Source organism: Trematomus bernacchii, unplaced genomic scaffold (genome assembly GCF_902827165.1).
Source record: "Trematomus bernacchii unplaced genomic scaffold, fTreBer1.1, whole genome shotgun sequence".
NCBI classification, from domain to species: domain Eukaryota; kingdom Metazoa; phylum Chordata; class Actinopteri; order Perciformes; family Nototheniidae; genus Trematomus; species Trematomus bernacchii.
In genome coordinates, this window is record NW_022987527.1 from 1,102,735 (window position 1) to 1,122,245 (window position 19,511).

Below are 19,511 nucleotides of genomic sequence, written 5' to 3' on the forward strand. Positions count from 1 at the left end.
GCCATAACACAGCTGGTAAAAACACCGCAAACCTGACCAGATCATCTCTGCAAAGCTGCATTCTTAATCATTCAACCTGTGTTTTTCATCAAATTAGGATAAGATATAATCTTATTGGGAAATAAGTTTGACTAAAATTACAAATTGTTGGTTTTGGCTAGACTAGTTTGACTGAAATGTTCTATATAATCTGATGACTAAAAAAGACTCAAATGTCAACAGTTTTCATTAACAAAAAGTTTTCTTTTACTAAAATAAGATAAAATGCTCAGACTTTTAGTCGACTAAAACTTGATAAATAAAAACAGGATGAAGGTGACTAAATATGACTACAACTAACATTTGATACAGGACTAAGACTAAGACTAAATAAAAATAGCTGACAAAATTAACATTATTGTATTACTGTGTATTTACCAGCAGCTCCGATCAGCAGCAGCAGAGCCAGCAGTTTCATGGTGTCAGGTGAATGCTCAGAAGACACCTGCACACACCTCGGCTAAAATTTATATCCCAGCAGCCCCGCTGTGCTCGTCCCGTCCCCCTCACCTGACTGCCCCCCCCCTCCTCCTCCTCTCCTCTCCCCCCTATTTCTCTGGACCCAATCTGTGTCCTCACAGTCTTGGCACTTAGTTTCAAACCAAACGCACTTTCTTATCACACTCCTCATTTTGTGTTGCCCACTTCGGCCCAATCGTAGCACAATACCCTGTGGTTATGTCATCTGTGCCCCTTATTTAAAATGTGGACCATGGTCTCCAAACATGAAACACCTGCTTTTTGTTTCTCATGGGTCACTCATAGTGTTAGTTTTGTCAGCTATTTTTCATTTAGTCTTAGTCCTGTATAATTTGTCATTTTAGGCTACAATATCAAACAGTGAAAACTGTTATCTAACCGTCTTTTAGCTCTTGGCCCATAGGGGAGAAGGGGGTAAGTTGAGCCAGTGGGTAAATTGAACCACCCCCTGTAACCAGGCAACGCCTTATAGTTCTAATCACGTGACCAGAAATTATGCAAGCTCCTCCTATTTCTCATTGGCTGTGACAGAGAGATGCTCATTGTGGTCTGGTAAGTAAACATTTTACAAAAAAACGTTTTTTGCTTGTCAAAGTAAGTTTTCTAGATATCAGCTATATCGGCTGTCATGTCAAACTAAATGTATCCAGGTTTAAAAACATATATTGTATATGTTGATGTGTTGGCAGCGTATTAAACCGTGAGTCATTAAGCTAAAGATGACTGAATTTTTAAGCTAGGCTATTTTTTCTAAAATGGTAGCTATGTGGATAAGTGAACCATGGGCCTTGGGGTAAGTTGAGCCAGTGGTTCAATGGAGTAGCAGAATGAAAGTAGGCCCAGTTGATAATAAGAGCTCATTGTAGGTTACATTTAAAGTTGAATTTACCCTGTGTTTGATTGGTAAGATGTATGAAATTGTATCACCATTTGTATGATTACTTTTCCTTTTAACATGTTAAAAAAAAATCAATCAATTCAATCGAAATTTATATTAAAATATTTGAAAAACTAAACTTGTATTTGGTTTGTTATTTATTGTTTAAAGTTACCTTTAAGATTGTTGGTAGGTATGCCCAGGTTTAAACTGGAAAAAGTGAATTGGTCAATTTACCCAACAGTGGTTCAATATACCCCCTGACCTGGATCAACTTACCCCTAAACTGCGGCAAATTGGACCACTTTTTTTTTAGAAGTAATATTTTCACTGCCCTTGATCAAATATTAATTCTTATCATTGCCATTGATATGAGACATCCTGAATTATAGGTGTGTGCTTTCATTTTACTATGTGTCATTTCTCCTTGCTTAGAGGACATCATAACTAAAAAATGGCTCAACTTACCCCACTCTCCCCTATAGCAGAACAAAAGATGTAATTGAGTAAAAGCCAGAGAGGTGAGAAATAAATCATCTGTTGTCTCTGAAACCTAAAACAACCTGTTTTTCGGTTTCTGTGTCAGACAGCAATCAACACCCTTTAAGCTTAAACATTTTGTGCTTTTGTAGATACACGTTGAGCTGTAAATTGTAATGCACATGCAATGATGGTAACTGGACAGACTGAATATGGAAAAACAGACATATTGTTGAAATTGCACCAACAATATAACCTCAGGCTGTTTATCATCTGTTTTGCAAAGGCATTTATTTTGACCATTTTCAGAATATTAATGCACTTCTTTAGGCCTACACTAAAATAAGGGAAACATTTGGAGGTGTTGTTATTTATCATGCAATCGTTTTACTCGTCCACGCCTTGAGATCAAATCGGGATGAATGTGGCTCGTGAACAAAAAAGTGTTTAACAAAGCTGCTCTCTGCTCTTACGTTCCACCATTATGAAATAAAAAATGTCTGCAAAAAAAAGGGAGTTACACACACTTAAAAATAGCCCCATTTATTTAGGTGGTAGGTGCAGAAAATATCTGTCAAAAACAGAGTAAAGGAAGCAGTCTGCAAGGCCAAAACTATGCAAGATGTGGCTCACTTATTAACTGAACGGATGAACGTGGCACATAAGAAGATAAGGTTATTTTTCAGGGATTTGGGTGGGAGGATAAACCAGGGGGGGCAGGTGGGTAGAATTGGGTGGAGGTATGGAGGAGTGGAGTAGGAGGGAGTTTATTGACAGATACAGAGGGTATAAATTGAGTGAGTGACAGATCTTTCACCTCCAGTCTGGTCGCAGGAAGGTTTGAGTAATGATGATTGGCCTGATTGTTCTCGCACTCCTGGGCGCTGCAGGTAAAGCACATCTGCACAACAATTTTAGAATAAGTAAGAAATGTAACTTTGATAAATATATGGATTCTTGTTATTGCTTAATACCACAGCTGCAGCACCTATGGATGACAAGATTGTGGGTGGATTCGAGTGTACAGCCCACTCTCAGCCCTGGCAGGTGTCTATCAATCTCAGCTACCACTACTGCGGCGGCTCCCTCATCAACGACCAGTGGATCATCTCTGCTGCCCACTGCTGGCAAAAGTCGGTGTTGTCAGAATCAGACATCCTTTATTCGTCCCACAGTGGGGAGATGTACAGTGTTAGGGCAAAGGGACTGTGCAGACAAAAACATAAATAGGATTAGGAGTAACATATTAAAAAAGAGGCGTTAATAAAAGGATATCGAATAAGTAAACATCCATGGAACAAAAACAGATAGCAGGATTAGTGAACGTGTAAAGTAATGAGGTAGCAGCAGGGGAAAACATTAGTAGTGTAAAAAGTGTATATTGCACATAGGACAAACATCTCTTCAACAGTAGTGAAACAGTCTGAGGTAGTGAGGTGGCGTAAAATAGTAAATATTGCACATACAGTAAGTGTTATTGCAGAGCAGTGTGTTAGAGTCCGTATAATTGAGTGGTACAGTCTGACCGCTGCAGGAAGTATTTATATTAACATATACAAATGTTTTTGTATGTTCTGTGTGTTAAATAAACTATGCTAATGTTGTTCTGTGTATCTTCTTTTAGCCCTTACTCACTTATTGCCATTTTGGGTGACAACCACATCTGGATGAACGAGGGCACGGAGCAGTTCATGTCCGTGGACGCCATCTACTGGCATCAGAGCTACGACTACCAGACCCTGGACTACGACATCATGCTGATGAAGCTGGCGCACCCCGTCACCGTGAACCAGTATGTGAAGCCCGTCGCTCTGCCCAAGGACTGCCCTGCAGCCGGGGACATGTGCATGGTGTCCGGATGGGGAAACATACACTGATCAAGGCAACCCGTGACGATTTTACCATGCTGAGAGACGTGAAGATGTCACAATTTCGTCCTTCAAACGTGACAGTTACACGGTATAGTTAACATGGTCCAACCAGTGGAGATATTACCCGGAAATGCCAAGCAAATGCTACCCCGACGGTCGGTTGTTATTGTCAATATAATATAATAATGATTTATTTTTTATAGTCACAGTCGATTTCGCCGATTTTCTTGTTTGCCCCCAGCTGTCGACACCTCTTTTAGCAGAAACAAAGGCTACATTAATGTATTAAATCGATGTTAATCCATGTGTGTGGATGTGGAATTAACGGACGTGACGTTGTGCGATTGCGTTGCCAGGCAACAGCTTCGGTTCATGTTAATTTACAAACTCTTCAAACTAGAACTGTAGTTATATTTAAAAACATTTTAGAAGGCCTCACGAAATACTTTAATGTAAATTTAAATTAAATGGGAAGGAATATGTGTATAACAAAATACATCGTCATAAAAAATACCGGAAACAGACGTAGGCAAGGTCCTCAGCTCGGTGATTCGATGGTTTAATGCACGTTGGGAAATGGTTGTTTATTCGATGTGAAATCCTAAAACATTTTTTTAAAAAATAAAATAATGCTTTATTCCGAGTGTGCTTGCTTTTCTCTTTGAAAGTCATCACATAACGGCATTGTAATACACGGTTCGGCTGCATTAAATATTACATATCTGCCGTAGTCTCTATTTATAGAGCCCTGATGAGAAGACTTCTAGACAAACAGGAAGCACTGCCGCCAAAACTGAAAACGTGACGTGGATCATAATATATATCAGCAAATAAACAACATCTTACATTTCTTTTCACACAATACGTCTCCTTGCAGTATCAATACTAATTCGGCTGACTTTTATATTTGATCCAATTGGTAGATAGGTTATATTTACACCATAACGGTGCACAGCTGATATAAAAGGACTTGTAGTTTTTAAAGATATTACTGATTTTCTTTGAATATAAAAATGTAAATACTGAGTTGAGAGAATAGTCAGGGGATTTGGGTGATGGGAGACACATCTATGGATGCAGAATGTCAATAGCTTACTGTTAAATGACGGATATACCTTTCTGTCTGTGATGTTTTACAAATCAGATATTAGAAGTAAAACATGAGAAATAATATAGCAATATCCTGTACAATTATGTGAAAACATGAATAAAACTACACATCTTCAGATGTTATACATACACAAGTGTCCTACACTAATAATTAGGGCTGTCAGTCGATTAAAATATTTAATCGCGATGTAATCGCATGATTGTCCATAGTTTAATCGCGATTAATCGCAAATTAATCGCACATTTTTTATCTGTTCTAAAATGTACCTTAGAGGGATATCTTTCAAGTTTTTAATACTCTTATCAACATATGAGTGGACACATATGCTTTATATGTTTGTTATATTATCATTTGAACAATGACAAATATTCTCATGAATATTAAACACAACAACCTCTGAACATTACAAATATTCACCTCAATTCACCTGGAACCTCTCTCATACAAATAATACTGTGTGTGTGTGTGTGTGTGTGTGTGTGTGTGTGTGTTGTGTGTGTGTGTGTGTGTGTGTGTGTGTGTGTGTGTGTGTGTGTGTGTGTGTGTGTGTGTGTGTGTGTGTGTGTGTGTGTGTGTGTGTGTGTGTGTGTGTAGAACACTGTGTGGAGACACTGTGTGGAGACACTGTGATGGATCTATGGAGCTATGTGCAGCTCAAGGCATATATGCTTCAACGGGAGCTGCCTGGACGCTGCAATCATGTTGCGCGCACTATCCGTGCTGACTGTGCTGACTTTTCGTACAATGTCCCACTGTCTGGCTACCTGCATAAAGTCAAGTGCTCGGCGCAGTTGTCGGCGAAATGTCATTGAAACAGCTCCTTATATCCGTCAGCGCAGCTAGCTAGCACCAGATGCTAACCAACAACAACACGTAAGGTGTGCCTCGCTCGCGCGAGTCGCACCACACATACACACACCCTCCCGGTCCTCCCGATGGCCAGTCCGGGCCTGCCAGTGAGCGTGGTAGTGTGGTCTGCCACAAGCGGGTGGGCAGGAGCGGGGCTGTCAGCATCAGCTTGTCGATGGTATTTTACACTCGATGCACTCTGAAACTACGGCGGCCGAGGACAAAAAATACACATGCGTTAATCGCGCTAAAATAATTAGTGGCGTTAATTTTTTTTTTGCGTTAACGTGTTATTAACGCGTTAACTTGACAGCCCTACTAATAATACAAAGTTATTATGGCTGTGTGTACCTTGTGTGCACCCGCCTAGTGGTTAAGCACGTTATTGAATTAGTTGTGTATATGATATGTCAATGAACCTTAGAAAATCTTGAAATCTTGAATAGCCCATTATATACAGTCTTTAATTAACTATTAGTAGAGAATAACGAGTCATTCATATACTTTATAGGGATCTGCAGATAAATGTTTAGTCTTCTCAAGCAGCAACTATCAAATATCTCTCCTGATTGTTGGCACTTGACAATCACCTTTCCCTGAATTTACTCAGGTGTAACTAAAGCCTGATTTAAGGGTTGTTTATATTTCACATCATTAATCAGAATCTGCAAAGTAACTAAAATAAATGTAGTGGAGTAAAAATACCAGGTTAACCTCTGAATTGTAGTGGAGTAGAATTGCTGTTTTGTTTAGTAATGGATATTGAATATGGAATAAAGGTTTTGACAAGACCTGGTGTAACAATAATCAAAAAAGGACATTAAAAGAGCTCCAGATGTTAATGATCTAAACAAAACAGCACACCTGAATGTATATTTAAAATACTTTATTAAGGGCAGTGAATTCGTTTTTTCTGTATGTTTTTCAAATCAGTATTATACAGTAAGTGTCATAGACAGTGTTACATTGCTATTATTATCCTTAAAATATATGTAAAACAAAACCACTTATGATCTTTTTATTTGAGTGGTTTACTAATGACAGTTAATTCTGTTTCTGCTATTGATGGTTTAATTTTTGTGAAAAATAATAAAATAATAAATTCAATAACGTGCTTTAACCACTAGATGTGCCTTTCTATCAGCTGTGCACCGTTATGGTGTAAATACAGCCTATCTACCAATTGGATCAAATATAAAAGTCAACCGAATTATTATTGATACTGCAAGGAGACGTATTGTGTGAAAAGAAATCTAAGATGTTGTTTAATTGCTGATATATTTATGATCCATGTCACGTTTTCAGTTTTGGCGGCAGTGCTTCCTGTTTGTCCAGAAGTCTTCTCATCAGGGCTCTATAAATAGAGAACTACGGCAGATATGTAATATTTAATGCAGCCGAACCGTGTATTACAATGCCGTTATGTGATGACTTTCAAAGAGAAAAGCAAGCACACTACGGAATAAAGTATTATTTTATTTTTTCGGATTTCACATCGCATAAACACACCATTTCCCAACGTGCATTGCGGCTAACCATCGAATCAACCGAGCTGAGGACCTTGCCTACGTCTGTTTCCGGTATTTTTTATGACGAATGTATTGTGTTATACACACATTCCTTCACATTTAAATTTGAATTTACATTAAAGTATTTCGTGAGGCCTTCTAAAATGTTTTTAAATATAACTACGGTTCTAGTTGAAGAGTTTGTAATTAACATGAACCGAAGCTGTTGCCTGGCAACGCAATCGCACAACGTCACGTCCGTTAATTCCACATCCACACACATGGATTAACATCAATTTAATACATTAATGTAGCCTTTGTTTCTGCTAAAAGAGGTGTCGACCAGCTGGGGCAACAAGAAAATCGGCGAAATCGAGTGTGACTATTAAAAAATAAATCATTATTATATTAATATTGACAATAACAACCGACCCTCAGGGTAGCATTTGCTTGGCATTTCCGGGTATATCTCCACTGGTTGGACCATGTTAACAATACCGTGTAACTGTCACGTTTGAAGGGACAAAATCGTGACATCTTCACGTCTCCCAGCATGGTAAATCGTCACATGTTCACGTCTTGCCGTGATACCGGATTGGATCAAGGTGAGGTGTGCCTGATCGTCCCATTAAAGGTCATCAATATGTCATGGTACAATCATTTTTATTCTTTTGTGATCCTATTGTTTGTCTTTGCTGTGGTTGAGATCACAGCAAGAAAAAAAAACGTGATCAAATATTACACTCATGGCCTTCCATTGATTTAAAACGTCATAACAAAAGCCTTTAATAAATAATTGAGTATTGCTAAAGTAGTATCTTAACTGCTGTTATCAACAAAAAAATAGTTTAAGTGGACTACCTCACTTCCAACAGACCACCACGCTTAGCTACTGGCGCTAAAGATGATAAAACCTTTATGAAATTAAAAATGAAGAAAAACAACTTGATAAAATATTGCACCCATGGCCTTCCATAGGTTTAAATCGTAATATCACAAAAGCCTTTAATAAACCATTGAGTATTGATAACAGTAGTTTCTTAACTGCTGTTAATTCATCTACCTCGGATGCAACAGACCACCATAGCTACTGGCGCACAAACCTATAAAACCTTTATGAAATAAAACATGTACCAAGAGGAAAAAAGATAATAGTAAGCAATCATCTAATGCTTAAGACTGTCTCATAAGAATGTATTTGAGAGCAACGTGATGTATACAGTTTGCTTGAGGACTAACAGAATATTGTAGCTCACCCTAAGATGAGAGGAAACATTAAAGCACATTTCCCTACTGTTCAAAAGGATTCGCCAAGCTTTTATAATGGCTGCTGGATCCTTTCCCTCAGTTAGGAACCATCCTAAAAGCGAGTGAAGCCAAAGCTCGCCAGGCTTGTCCTACCTAGTTATGGTTCCTGTAGTATGATGGCAGATTATTTAAAACTAATACAGTAGATGATGATGTTGGCCATTTAAGGTAAACATATTGACAGAAAACATGTAATTTGATGAATCAAGCTGGAAAAGAGTGATACTATATACAGTACAATCAATAATGCATGTTTCTGATAGTCTGGAGTCACTAATACATCGGTGCATTTTAACACATGATATAAGGCTGAATTGGGGTGTTTTTTGTGTCCCTCCTAATCATTTTGTCTCGCTCTTATCTGCAGTGTTCAACCCATTTTACCTCCAGTGTGTGGAAGTCCCCATCTTTTCTCACAAGGACTGTGATGGCTCCTACCCCGGCCTGATCACTGACCGCATGATGTGCGCTGGATACCTGGAGGGAGGCAAGGATGCTTGTCAGGTATTTTCAAACAATTACACGGCACATACAATGAGGTTATATTGAATGAGGTGGAGGGAATAAACTGACGTCTCTCTCCTGCTCAGGGTGACTCTGGTGGTCCTCTGGTGTGTAACGGAGAGCTGCAGGGTGTCGTGTCCTGGGGCCAGGGATGCGCTCAACCCAACTACTCAGGCGTTTACACCAAAGTCTGCTCTTTGATGCCTTGGATCAAAGATATTCTCTCCACATACTCCTAGGCTGTGATCTCCCATCACAGAACTACAGGTGAGGGGAAATCAGAGGGAGATTGAAATTGAAAGAGACAGGAGGCGGCGGTGGGAAGTGTCGAAGAGAGAGGCTGAGAGTGAGACACAAGGAGAAGCCGAGGGAGAAAGAAAACAACATGCGAGATGTGAGATGTCAAGGCTCAATCAATACAAAATGTAACATTTTGTGATGCAACAGTGTGTTTATTATTGTCTATCTACTCCCAGTGTAGATGTACTGTTTTATGAGTACTGGATTTCAATTTAGGGGTGACATTTCCAACACAAAACAAATATACACCACAGTCAAACAAGAACAGCTAATGTCAATAAACAGAAACATTTCACAAAATTGCGTTAGCTTGAGGGCAAATGAAGTGGCAACCCTTGGTTTTGAAAAGATAAGCTAACTAAATGTTCATTATCTCAATTTGTTTTAAACATTTTCCTAACGAGTTTGTAGTTTCAAAACACATTTTTAATGTACAGCAAGATGTTCCTTTAGTAATCTATGGTCCCATTTACAGTACATAGACAATAAAGGACGTGCATGGCTTCCTCTCCATGTTTATTCCTAAGACTTTAATAACTTTTACAGTGTTTTATTTAGTTAATTAAGGTGTATTGAAAAATGTCTTGTTTCAGTGTTGGGTTATACTTAGCTTCAGCCTCTCGTGTCATATCTGGTTCCAAACAAACTACATGTCAATAGTCCAAATGCCAAACTCAAGGCTTATTCTGCAATCCACTGACTTCACAGTGATTATGTCCAATTCTTATCTAAAGTGTATTGTGCTTTTCCTTAAACACACATTGCCAAACAATCTCTCAATAATATTTCCATCACAATAAGACACACAAACTGTAGCTTTTACCAGTTAACCTCTGCATAGATACGGGCAATCTGAGAAGTCTTGTCAACTACAAACATTGACACGGCCCTTCATAGATAACAGTGTCTCCCACACACAAAACACATGCAACACACAAACACAAAAAACACGCACAAACACACAACAAACTGTGACTCTAAATGACAGTTTGTGATTTTAAGGCAGTGAAACTAGGCAGTTTTTTTTATACCATAACTGATTTTTGCCTAATTCTCTCACCAAGGTACTGAAAGATACAATTATAATAAGTACTTTGTCTGAATAGATGTTCTTTAAGAATGTGACTCTAAATGGTTAGCTTGTGATTTTATCACTTTTTCAGTAAGACAATCCAGTATTTTGTTAACATCAATGATTTTTTGTGTTTACTAAGGTACTTTCAGTTACATTTTGATGTATGTAAAACTTTACATCTGTTAGAATATGAAGTACTTTGTAAGGAATGGGGTTTCCAGTTTGTGATTTTAAGGCAGTGTAACTAGGCAGTTTTATTTTTGATACATTTACTGATTTTTGCTTAATTCTCTCACCAAGGTACTGAAAGATACACTTGTATGTATGCATGCAAAACCTTAAAACTAGAAAAAATAAGTACTTAGTCTGAATAGATGTTCTTTAGGAATATGACTCTTAAAGCACTTTTTTTGATAACTTTAGTGATTTGTTGCTGACTGATTCTATAATTTAGGGTGCATTTCACATCAACAAAACAGTACAAAGAAAGTGTTCTTTCTCAATAGAACAATCAGTGGTTCAAGTTAGTATATTCCTCAGTGTAACATATCCACTAGTTGCAAAGCTTAAACATTTTTTTTTTAAATTTTATTTTAAGGGAAAGGATGTTTTCACTACTCAGTTTGTCAACTATGTTACGGACTAACTTGATGTCATTACAATCATTTGATTAAGTCCTGCACTTCAAGTAAAATCAAATTTGAAAGGCTCTTGAGTCTATTCTACCATATATCCAAAGATTTTTTAAAGTTTAAAAAATAATTGTATTAAAGTTTTGTTTTTTCATGTGATATGTTCAGCACTGTCATTAAGTTTAGGGATATTTTGTATTATACAACTACCATATAGGTCATTTTGATAGTTTTAAGAGATGTCATGTAAAACTCCAACCTGTGTAGATATACATTATACTATAAAGGATATCAGAAGCACTATTTTAGATATTTTAAATTTGAAAAAATTAGGTGCAACATAGTTGACAATGAAAGTCAAACATTTGACGCAAATAACATAGTTGACTGGACACATTATTAACCATCAGCACTATGTTCATTTCAAGGCAGAAGTGCACAATTCAATTGATAATGATGTGTAATGACGTCTACATGTCATACAAATTGTCAACTAGGTTACCTGTCAACTAAGTTACTACAGTTATTACAGTACTGGGTAACTTAGTTGACAGGTAACCTAGTCAACAATTTCCCTATTTTGACCCATCATTTCAATGGTAGGCCTTGCCTGGATGATCACATGTCATTTTCTTGAACAGGTTAACATCACATTTGAACATATAATTGAATTAAAATCATTAAACAATTGTAAACCATAACAATGTACGTAACATTGTTGATGGTCAATTAATATACTCATTGACAATGTGCTATTATACATAAAATATTGTAAAAAATTAGAGGACAATCACCACAGTGTGTTCAAAATGTCTGCCAAAGAGGAACATGGCATCATGTGATGCTGGTGACATGGTATTGGGACTAACCATTTTTGAGTTAAAGGGGGGAGTTCTGTTAGTAACATAATTGACAGAACTTTTGCGGACATTCATATATTAAGATATTTAAATTATTTAAAGGAGGAAATCAACTAAAAATATGTTATTATTCTTTAGTATTTAGACTTTTGAAATAAATGAATACTTTTTTTAATTTACTTTAATGGTTTTTATTCATTATTTTGAAACCAAGACACCCTCAACTGAAAAACGGACATAGCAAAAACTGACAATTTAAGAACATCATGACACATTTCAAGCTAAACAAAGCATAGGATGCACATAATGTTTGTGTGATATTATAACATGCTTTCCAATAATAGGCAAAATACAGTGACGTGCGGTGAGGTTCATGGCTGGTGAGGCACTGACTCACTGAGTCAGATTTACAAATATTATATTTTGACCTTAATCGAAATATTCGGTTATTTTCAAAAGCTTTTTTTAGTCTGATGCTTCGATTCATTTTAAACAGACCGTTCAACAAAAGGATACCCAAAATCTAAATATTGGATTGTTCTTTCTAAGTAAGATCCCATTTTCATTACAAATGTGGTCTTACCTTGACTTGAAGATGAAGTCCATGCTATCCTTCTGGACAACAATCTCTATTACTTTTTTGTAAAAGTCCTCCTTATCTTCCTATAGTTTCAAAAGTCTAGTTTGTTGTTACGTCTACCGTCTCTGCGTAGAATTACAGTAGCAACAAGAACCTGTGGGCTCACGTGCGCCCCCTTCAGTACGGCAGAGGTTATGGCTGCCTCCCTTGGTGCTTTTTCATTGCCGTTGTATGATGAGACCAGCGAGCCTAAATATCATATACAAGTGAAATAAGTTATTTAGAGACTATGGATGGCGAGGATAAATGTAATAAAGGGATCTACAAACATTACATTGGTGACCTACAGTGAGATGGGAACAGGCATGCGCTTAGGGCCCACTTTCCAGACAGTTTCTGTGGGGTGATGCATTCTGAGGTGAGGCAGATCTCATCTGTGCCTCACCTCACCCCACAGTAAATGGCTTGAGCGCGCTCACAAAATAAGTGCCCGCGCTAAATTAGTGCCCGCGCTCCAGCAAGTTACTGTGGGCTTACGAGAGGCAGAGCACGTCCCTGCCTCACTTTTCATCGCTCCCGTAGCGGAGCTCGGCAAATTTGCTAATTTTGACTATAAAAAGCGATTAGAATCATACAGAAATCACATTTACACAAGATCAGTGGAGACATTTTATTATTATTACTATTTAGTTTTTCTTTAGTTGTTTTTCCGTTACATTGGAGTATGACAGGTGAGGCTCTGCCTCCCCTGCCTCCCCTGACTGCACGTCGCTGGCAAAATATGATATTTATGAAGAAAATAGTTAGAATAATTATAATTATCATCAATGGACATCAATGGACATGGAATGTACCCTAAATTGTAGAATCACTCTGCTGTTTTGTGTTAATAAGATACTTTCAGTTACATTTTTATGTTTGTAAAACTTTACATATGGTAGAATATGAAGTAATTTGTAAGGAACGGGGTTTCCTTAATGGCAGTTTGTGATTTTTAACACTTTTTCAGTGAAACATTGCAGTTTTCTTTTGATCATTTTACAGATTTCTTGCTGTTACTAAGATACTTTCAGTTACACCTTAATGTATGTAAAACTTTACAAACGGTAGAAATATAAAGTAACAGTGTTAGTGAAAATCGTTTCTTTACATGTCAATGTTTACCCCTTTAGTCTTATCAATGTTTTTGAGAGAACAGTGTATCCCATTGTCTGCCCACACACACATAAACACACATACAAACACACACTAGACCAGCGTTTCTCAAAGTGTGTGGCCCGCCCCACTGGTGGGGCTCAGAGATGTGATAGGTTGGTCGCAAATGGACGCGATGAACGGGAGATTATTTTTGTAATACATTTTTGGACCTCAGGCCGGAATCGAACCTGGGTCCTCGCGGACGAAAAACGGCCTAGTTTCACTGCCTTAAAATCACAAACTGTCCTTTAGAGTCACAGTTTGTGTGTGTGTTTTTTTTTGTGTAAGTGTTTTTTGTGTTTGTGTGTTGCATGTGTTTTGTGTGTGGGAGACACTGTTATCTCAAAAACATTGATAAGAGTAAAGGGGTAAACTGGGACTTGTAAATAAATTAACCCCCCTCCTTACCGTTCTCTGTCATGTTCAAGTCTGCACGAAATAGATTCTTCCTCTGTCTGTCTGCTGGAGTTTTTAAGGGGAACCTTCACTTTACACTTCATTGCTACAGAATATAATCTTATCAGTTTTAATGATATACTTCCTGCAGCCCCTATAGCTGCCTGCTTTAGATGCTATTGTAAAGTAATATATTTTCTAAACTAAACTTAAAACAAGCACTATTCTTGTGTGTGAGAAACCCTGAGGTCTACATTTTTTTTTGTTTTAAACAACACTGTGGACACCTTTCAGAGACATTGTCGCAGGTAAAAACTCAAAGCCCCCCCCCTCTGTGTTCATAGGTGCAGCAGGGTGGGAGGGAGGGAGGGGGAGGGGGGTGTGTGAGGGGATGTGGGAGGGTTTAGAGCTCTGACGTAGGTGCAGCAGGGTGGAGGAAGAAAAAAAAAGGAAGGGGGAGAAGGGAAACATTTTTTTTTAAATAAACTAGCAAAGATTACCCTTTTAACCCCATATTAACACATACAAGGTAAAAGTATTATTACCTACCTATACAACTTCAAAAGACATACTTAAATGTCATATAACCTTATATTACCACAAAAGAGTCAATAAGTAATATTAACCCACTATTAAAGAACATTACCTTATAGAGGGCATTAATACCACAACAGGTGACCGAAACAAGTCATACTATCATCATTGACTATAATGGCTTACTAGGGGGATACTACAACAGGTGTCACGTCAAAGGGGCAATAGTCTTATCACCCCCTATTGAGCAACATCCTTTATGAGGAGGGCAATAAAACAATAAACAAATAAGTCATAAAAGATAAAAGGGTCAAAGGTCAGATACGTAAAGTCTTATCACCCCACTATTGAGCAACATCTTTTATGAGGGGACAATAAAACAATACACAAACAAGTCATAAAAGATAAGAGGGTCAAAGGTCAGAGATGTCAGAGTGACAGGTGCCACATCAAAGGGATTTGGAGGTGGGACTAAGGTTTATGGGGGTCATAAATCACTCTCTTGTCAGGTACCTAATCTCATTTTGACAAAAACAGTTGTCTTTCTACTACTGACACCTGCTTTTGGTTTCTCATGCTACAATATCAAACAGTGAAATATGTTATATAACTGTCTTTAGCTCTTGGCCCATATAGCAGAAAAAAAGATGTCCTTGAGTAAAAGCTAGAGAGGTGAGAAATAAATCATCTGTTGTCTTTGAAACCTAAAACAACCTGTTTTTCTGTTTCTGTGTCAGACAGCATCAACACCCTTTAAGCTTAAACATTTTGTGCTTTTGTAGATCCACGTTGAGCTGTAAATTGTAATTGTTATATCAATCTTGGACCTAGTCATAGTAACTAGGTATGTTATTAAATTACAGTTTTCAGAGCAAAGAGGCTAATTGTCTCTTTGCTAATTATTCACTTAAAGTGAGCTGACAAAGAGGATTATAATAGATTATAAGATTATAATAGAGTAAGAGGGAAACAATTGAGGTTGGTGTGTTAGTTAATGTAAAGAAATGTATGTGCGTTCATGTGCAGACGTATATATAGTCTGTTAATTGGATAATTCATATCCTGCAAGACTCCTAAAGACGTTATGAGATAATGACCTTTCGACATCTGGAACATGTCCAAATTCAGGAGAACTGACAATGTGTGTGCGTTAAACATGATTAGGGAACATGTTCGTGTGTCATTTAGAAAATGTATATCTGCCCTGTGTTTCTTGTACTTTGTTGGGAGCATTGCTGTATGATTGCTTGAGGGCAGGTAATGTTTCCCCATTGTTGTTTGGTGTTGCGCAACTAAATAATAATGATTCATTTCAACTATGTCTGTGTTTGTGTTTTATTGATTCCTCTCTGTTTCATTCTTTCCTGTTGGATTGCCACAACAGTAATGAACTTGCAATGATGTTAACTGGACAGACTGAAAATGGAAAAACAGACACATATTGTTAATAATAATAATGGATTTCATTTATAACGCACTTCATATTTGAGTTCAAATCCCGAAGTGCACAAGCAGTGAGCATGGAACAAAATAAAAACAGTACACAACATGGTAGAATGAATAAAAAGAAGTAAAAAACATACAATAAAAAATAAATAAAAGGGTAGTAATAAATAAAAGGTCTAGGAAAAGGCTCTATTGAACAGATGCCTTTTGAGGCCTTTTTTAAAAGCATCCATGGTCTGTGGTGCTCTTATGTGGTCGGGGAGAGCATTTCACAGACTGGGAGCAGCCGAGCAGAAGGCCCGGTCTCCCAAAGTACGGAGCTTGGTCCTGGGGGGTTTGAGGAGGTTGGATTTGCAGGAGCGAGTGGTCCGCAAGGAAGTATGAGGGGTGAGGAGTTCCTTGAGGTAGGGAGGGGCAGTCCCATGGATACACTGGTGAGTGAGGAGGGAAACCTTGTATTCAATCCACAGTTCCACGGGGAGCCAGTGTAGTGATTTAAGGATGGCGGTGATATGATCATATTTGCGCACCCTCATCAGGATCCTAGCAGTGCTGTTCTGGATGTACTGGAGCTTCTGGATGCTTTTTTTAGGGATCCCGATGAGGAGAGCATTGCAGTAGTCCAGCCTGGAGGAGACAGAGGCGTGGACAAGCTTTTCGGCGTCAGACAGAGTCAGTGTGGATACTATATATATAGTATTGTTGAAATTTCACCTATAACCTCAGGCTGTTTATCATCTGTTTTGCAAAGGCATTTATTTTGACCATTTTCAGAATGTTAATGCATTTCTCTACGCTAAAATAACATTTGGAGGTGTTGTTATTTATCATGCAATGGTTTTACTCGTCCACGCCACTTGAGATAAAATCGGGATGAATGTGGCTCGTGAACAAAAAAGTGTTTAACAATGCTGCTCTCTGCTCTTACTTTCCACCATTATTAAATAAAAAAATGTCTGCAAAAAAAAAGGGAGATACACACCACTTTAAAAAATAGACCCATTTATTTAGGTGGTAGGTGCAGAAAATGATCTGTCAAAAACAGAGTACAGGAAGCAGTCTGCAAGGCCAAAACGATGCAAGATGTGGCTCACTTATCAACTGAATACTGAGATAGTGATCTTGAGATGCAGATTTATCTGGAGCTTCTGGTAAAATCTCGTCCAATTATCTATGAGGGAATCAGCGTTGCAACGTTTGCAGATGCAATGATTTTTTGCATTTGAGATTGTGGTTGTCATGCCTTTGTTTATTTAATATTGCATTGTGTTTATTTGTATATACCTATTTCTGATTAGTATTGTTCTGTTTTAAGCAGTGCTGAATATCTCACAGAAGTCTGCATCTTCCTCTCAGAGGGCTGGCATTTTATAGACTTGTGTTGTGCACATACAGTCTTTGAAACTATATATGAGATTATTCTCCACTTGAAACATTATGTGTCTCAAAAACTGTAAAATGTCATGATAAGTCTATGGTTCCCTTTCACAGAGCAATACATAAATGTCAAGTCTTCCCTGTTGCACAAATTATTTTGTAACATGTTTGTTTTTTCATGGATGTGTCTCATTCTGTTATTTCATGCAAATGAGTAGTTCCTTCACTCGCAAAAGTCTGTCCACAATGTCTTTTACTTATAAGAAAATCTTGCTGGCCTGAATCGTATAATCCTTGCTAACATCTTGTATTTCTTACCCCAAATAAATCCTATTCATAGACCCTTTCATAGCAGACATTCAGCAAGTTATTGCAGAACACATAAATGACAGTTCCAGCTATTATTGCAATGCAGCAATTAGTAATGCTTTGAGTGACACCTTTGTTTGAAAGGCTAGCTAGAAGTTAATATATATCATTATTTTAAAATGAAAATGTATTTAATAGTTGAGTCAGACATTTTAGTACAATCTCTTTTTGTGTGTAGGTGCAGCAGCGTGGCTCGGACCCTCCAGCCCTGTCAAACAGAGACAAAGACGCAAAGAGAGGGAGGAACGGAGAGCGGGGCTCAGAGAAGACAAATGTGACCTGGAAGAGATGACGAGAAGAATGTCGTCCTGACAGAAGAGCACCTTTGCAAGATAATCAGCCCTCAGTGAAAGTTAAAATAATTTCTGGTGTCATGTTTAGCTGGAATGAGTGGGTGGGACTGACAGGAAGATTTCTCACTGAGGCCTCCTACTGTTCAATAATTACACTACCATTATCTCAGCAGTAGGTGCAGCACTTATTCTTTATAATCAAAGCATTTTATGAGCCCCCCTTAAATAATGGAAATTATTGAAATGCTTGACATTATAATTATAACCCTAACCCTTATGAAAAAGGAAGGGGGCTATCACATGACTGGGGAGAGAAATGTGCTACCTCACTGTTTAACCCATACAATGAATATGTTCCTTATAACAGCTTTTAAACCCTCTACTGTATATCAAAGCGATATAGCACCATCAAACTGTCTTAAATGGTATTAAATCAAATACATAAACCTGTACCTAACACAGACTTGAGCGTACTGTATAAGTGATTGGTGTATGTTTTCACATTACATGAACAGACAAGTGAATACGAAGTGATTTTATTTAGTTTTCAACATTCAGGCACATGTGTGTTAAGAGTCTTTATTGGCACCAGAGAGAAGACTGAAAAATAAAAACCAGGGCTGTGAACCAGTGGGAGAAGTGAAGAAAATAAACTGGTAATTTCTTTAGGGATTGGCTGCCAGGACCTCTTCAAACCAGGAGTGGAACTCACACAGTTTGACGTAGACCCCGGGGTAGTTTGGCTCGGCACATCCCTGACCCCATGACACCAGGCCATGCACCTCTCCGTCACACACCAGAGGGCTGCCAGAGTCACCCTGGGGATGAAACACAGAGTGTGAGCATGTGATTTATTCTTCCACACACACACAGCTGAGAAGAAGTGACTGTAAGACTCACATTGCATGAGTCTTTGCCTCCCTCCATGTATCCGGCACACACCATCCTGGGGGAGATCATGCCAGGATAGGCGTTCTCACAGACCTGCTGGTCCACTATGGGCACGTTCAAACAATGCAGGAGGGTGGGCATGTACACTGTAACACAAACAACAGAGGACGTCATAGAAAACTCCTAAAAAAACAATTTTTAAGGAAAAGGTTGTCAGATACATCGTAGTGGAGTATAAAGTAAACATATTGGCTTCTAAAATGTAGTGAAGTAGAATTTTAAAACAGCATTTAAATGAAAATACCTAGCTAAAGTACAAGTACCTCAAGATTGTACTGAAGTACTTGAGTAAATGCACTTTTACACACGTTTAGTTTGAAGGTAACAGCTTGCAGGCAGATTACTTTAAATTAAATGTACCTTTGTTTTGTTGCTATAATAATAAACATACTGTACAATTAGCCATCATATTTGTACACTCCCACGTTGATAAGAGTATTAAAAACTTCCCTTATAGGTACATTTAAAACAGAT

The 19,511-nt window shown here is 38.0% G+C and overlaps 2 protein-coding genes and 1 pseudogene across 2 annotated transcripts in view; 2 read left to right on the forward strand and 1 right to left on the reverse strand.

The window, feature by feature from the left end:
* LOC117474902 (trypsin-2-like) overlaps window positions 1-19,511 on the forward strand; it is a 265,664-nt gene that overhangs the window by 159,550 nt on the left and 86,603 nt on the right. The gene's annotated exons all lie outside the window — the stretch shown is intronic.
* Window positions 1-19,511, reverse strand: part of LOC117474908 — a 40,336-nt pseudogene that overhangs the window by 14,443 nt on the left and 6,382 nt on the right.
* On the forward strand, window positions 2,594-9,790 carry LOC117474926 (trypsin-2-like). The gene is made up of 6 exons (XM_034120963.1): window positions 2,594-2,766; window positions 2,856-3,009; window positions 3,501-3,752; window positions 6,743-6,750; window positions 8,891-9,027; window positions 9,114-9,790. The coding sequence occupies exons 1-6, from the start codon at window positions 2,724-2,726 to the stop codon at window positions 9,264-9,266; spliced, it is 747 nt and encodes a 248-aa protein (XP_033976854.1). The 5' UTR covers window positions 2,594-2,723; the 3' UTR covers window positions 9,267-9,790.

What these genes read in the sequence shown, in the direction of transcription:
- LOC117474926 (XM_034120963.1), top strand. Translation starts at nt 2,724, where the DNA reads ATGATGATTGGCCTGATTGTTCTCGCACTCCTGGGCGCTGCAG. An exon ending in CGCACTCCTGGGCGCTGCAG is followed by an intron (nt 2,767 to 2,855) that starts GTAAAGCACATC and finishes TTAATACCACAG; the next exon opens with CTGCAGCACCTATGGATGAC. An exon ending in GAGGCAAGGATGCTTGTCAG is followed by an intron (nt 9,028 to 9,113) that starts GTATTTTCAAAC and finishes TCTCCTGCTCAG; the next exon opens with GGTGACTCTGGTGGTCCTCT.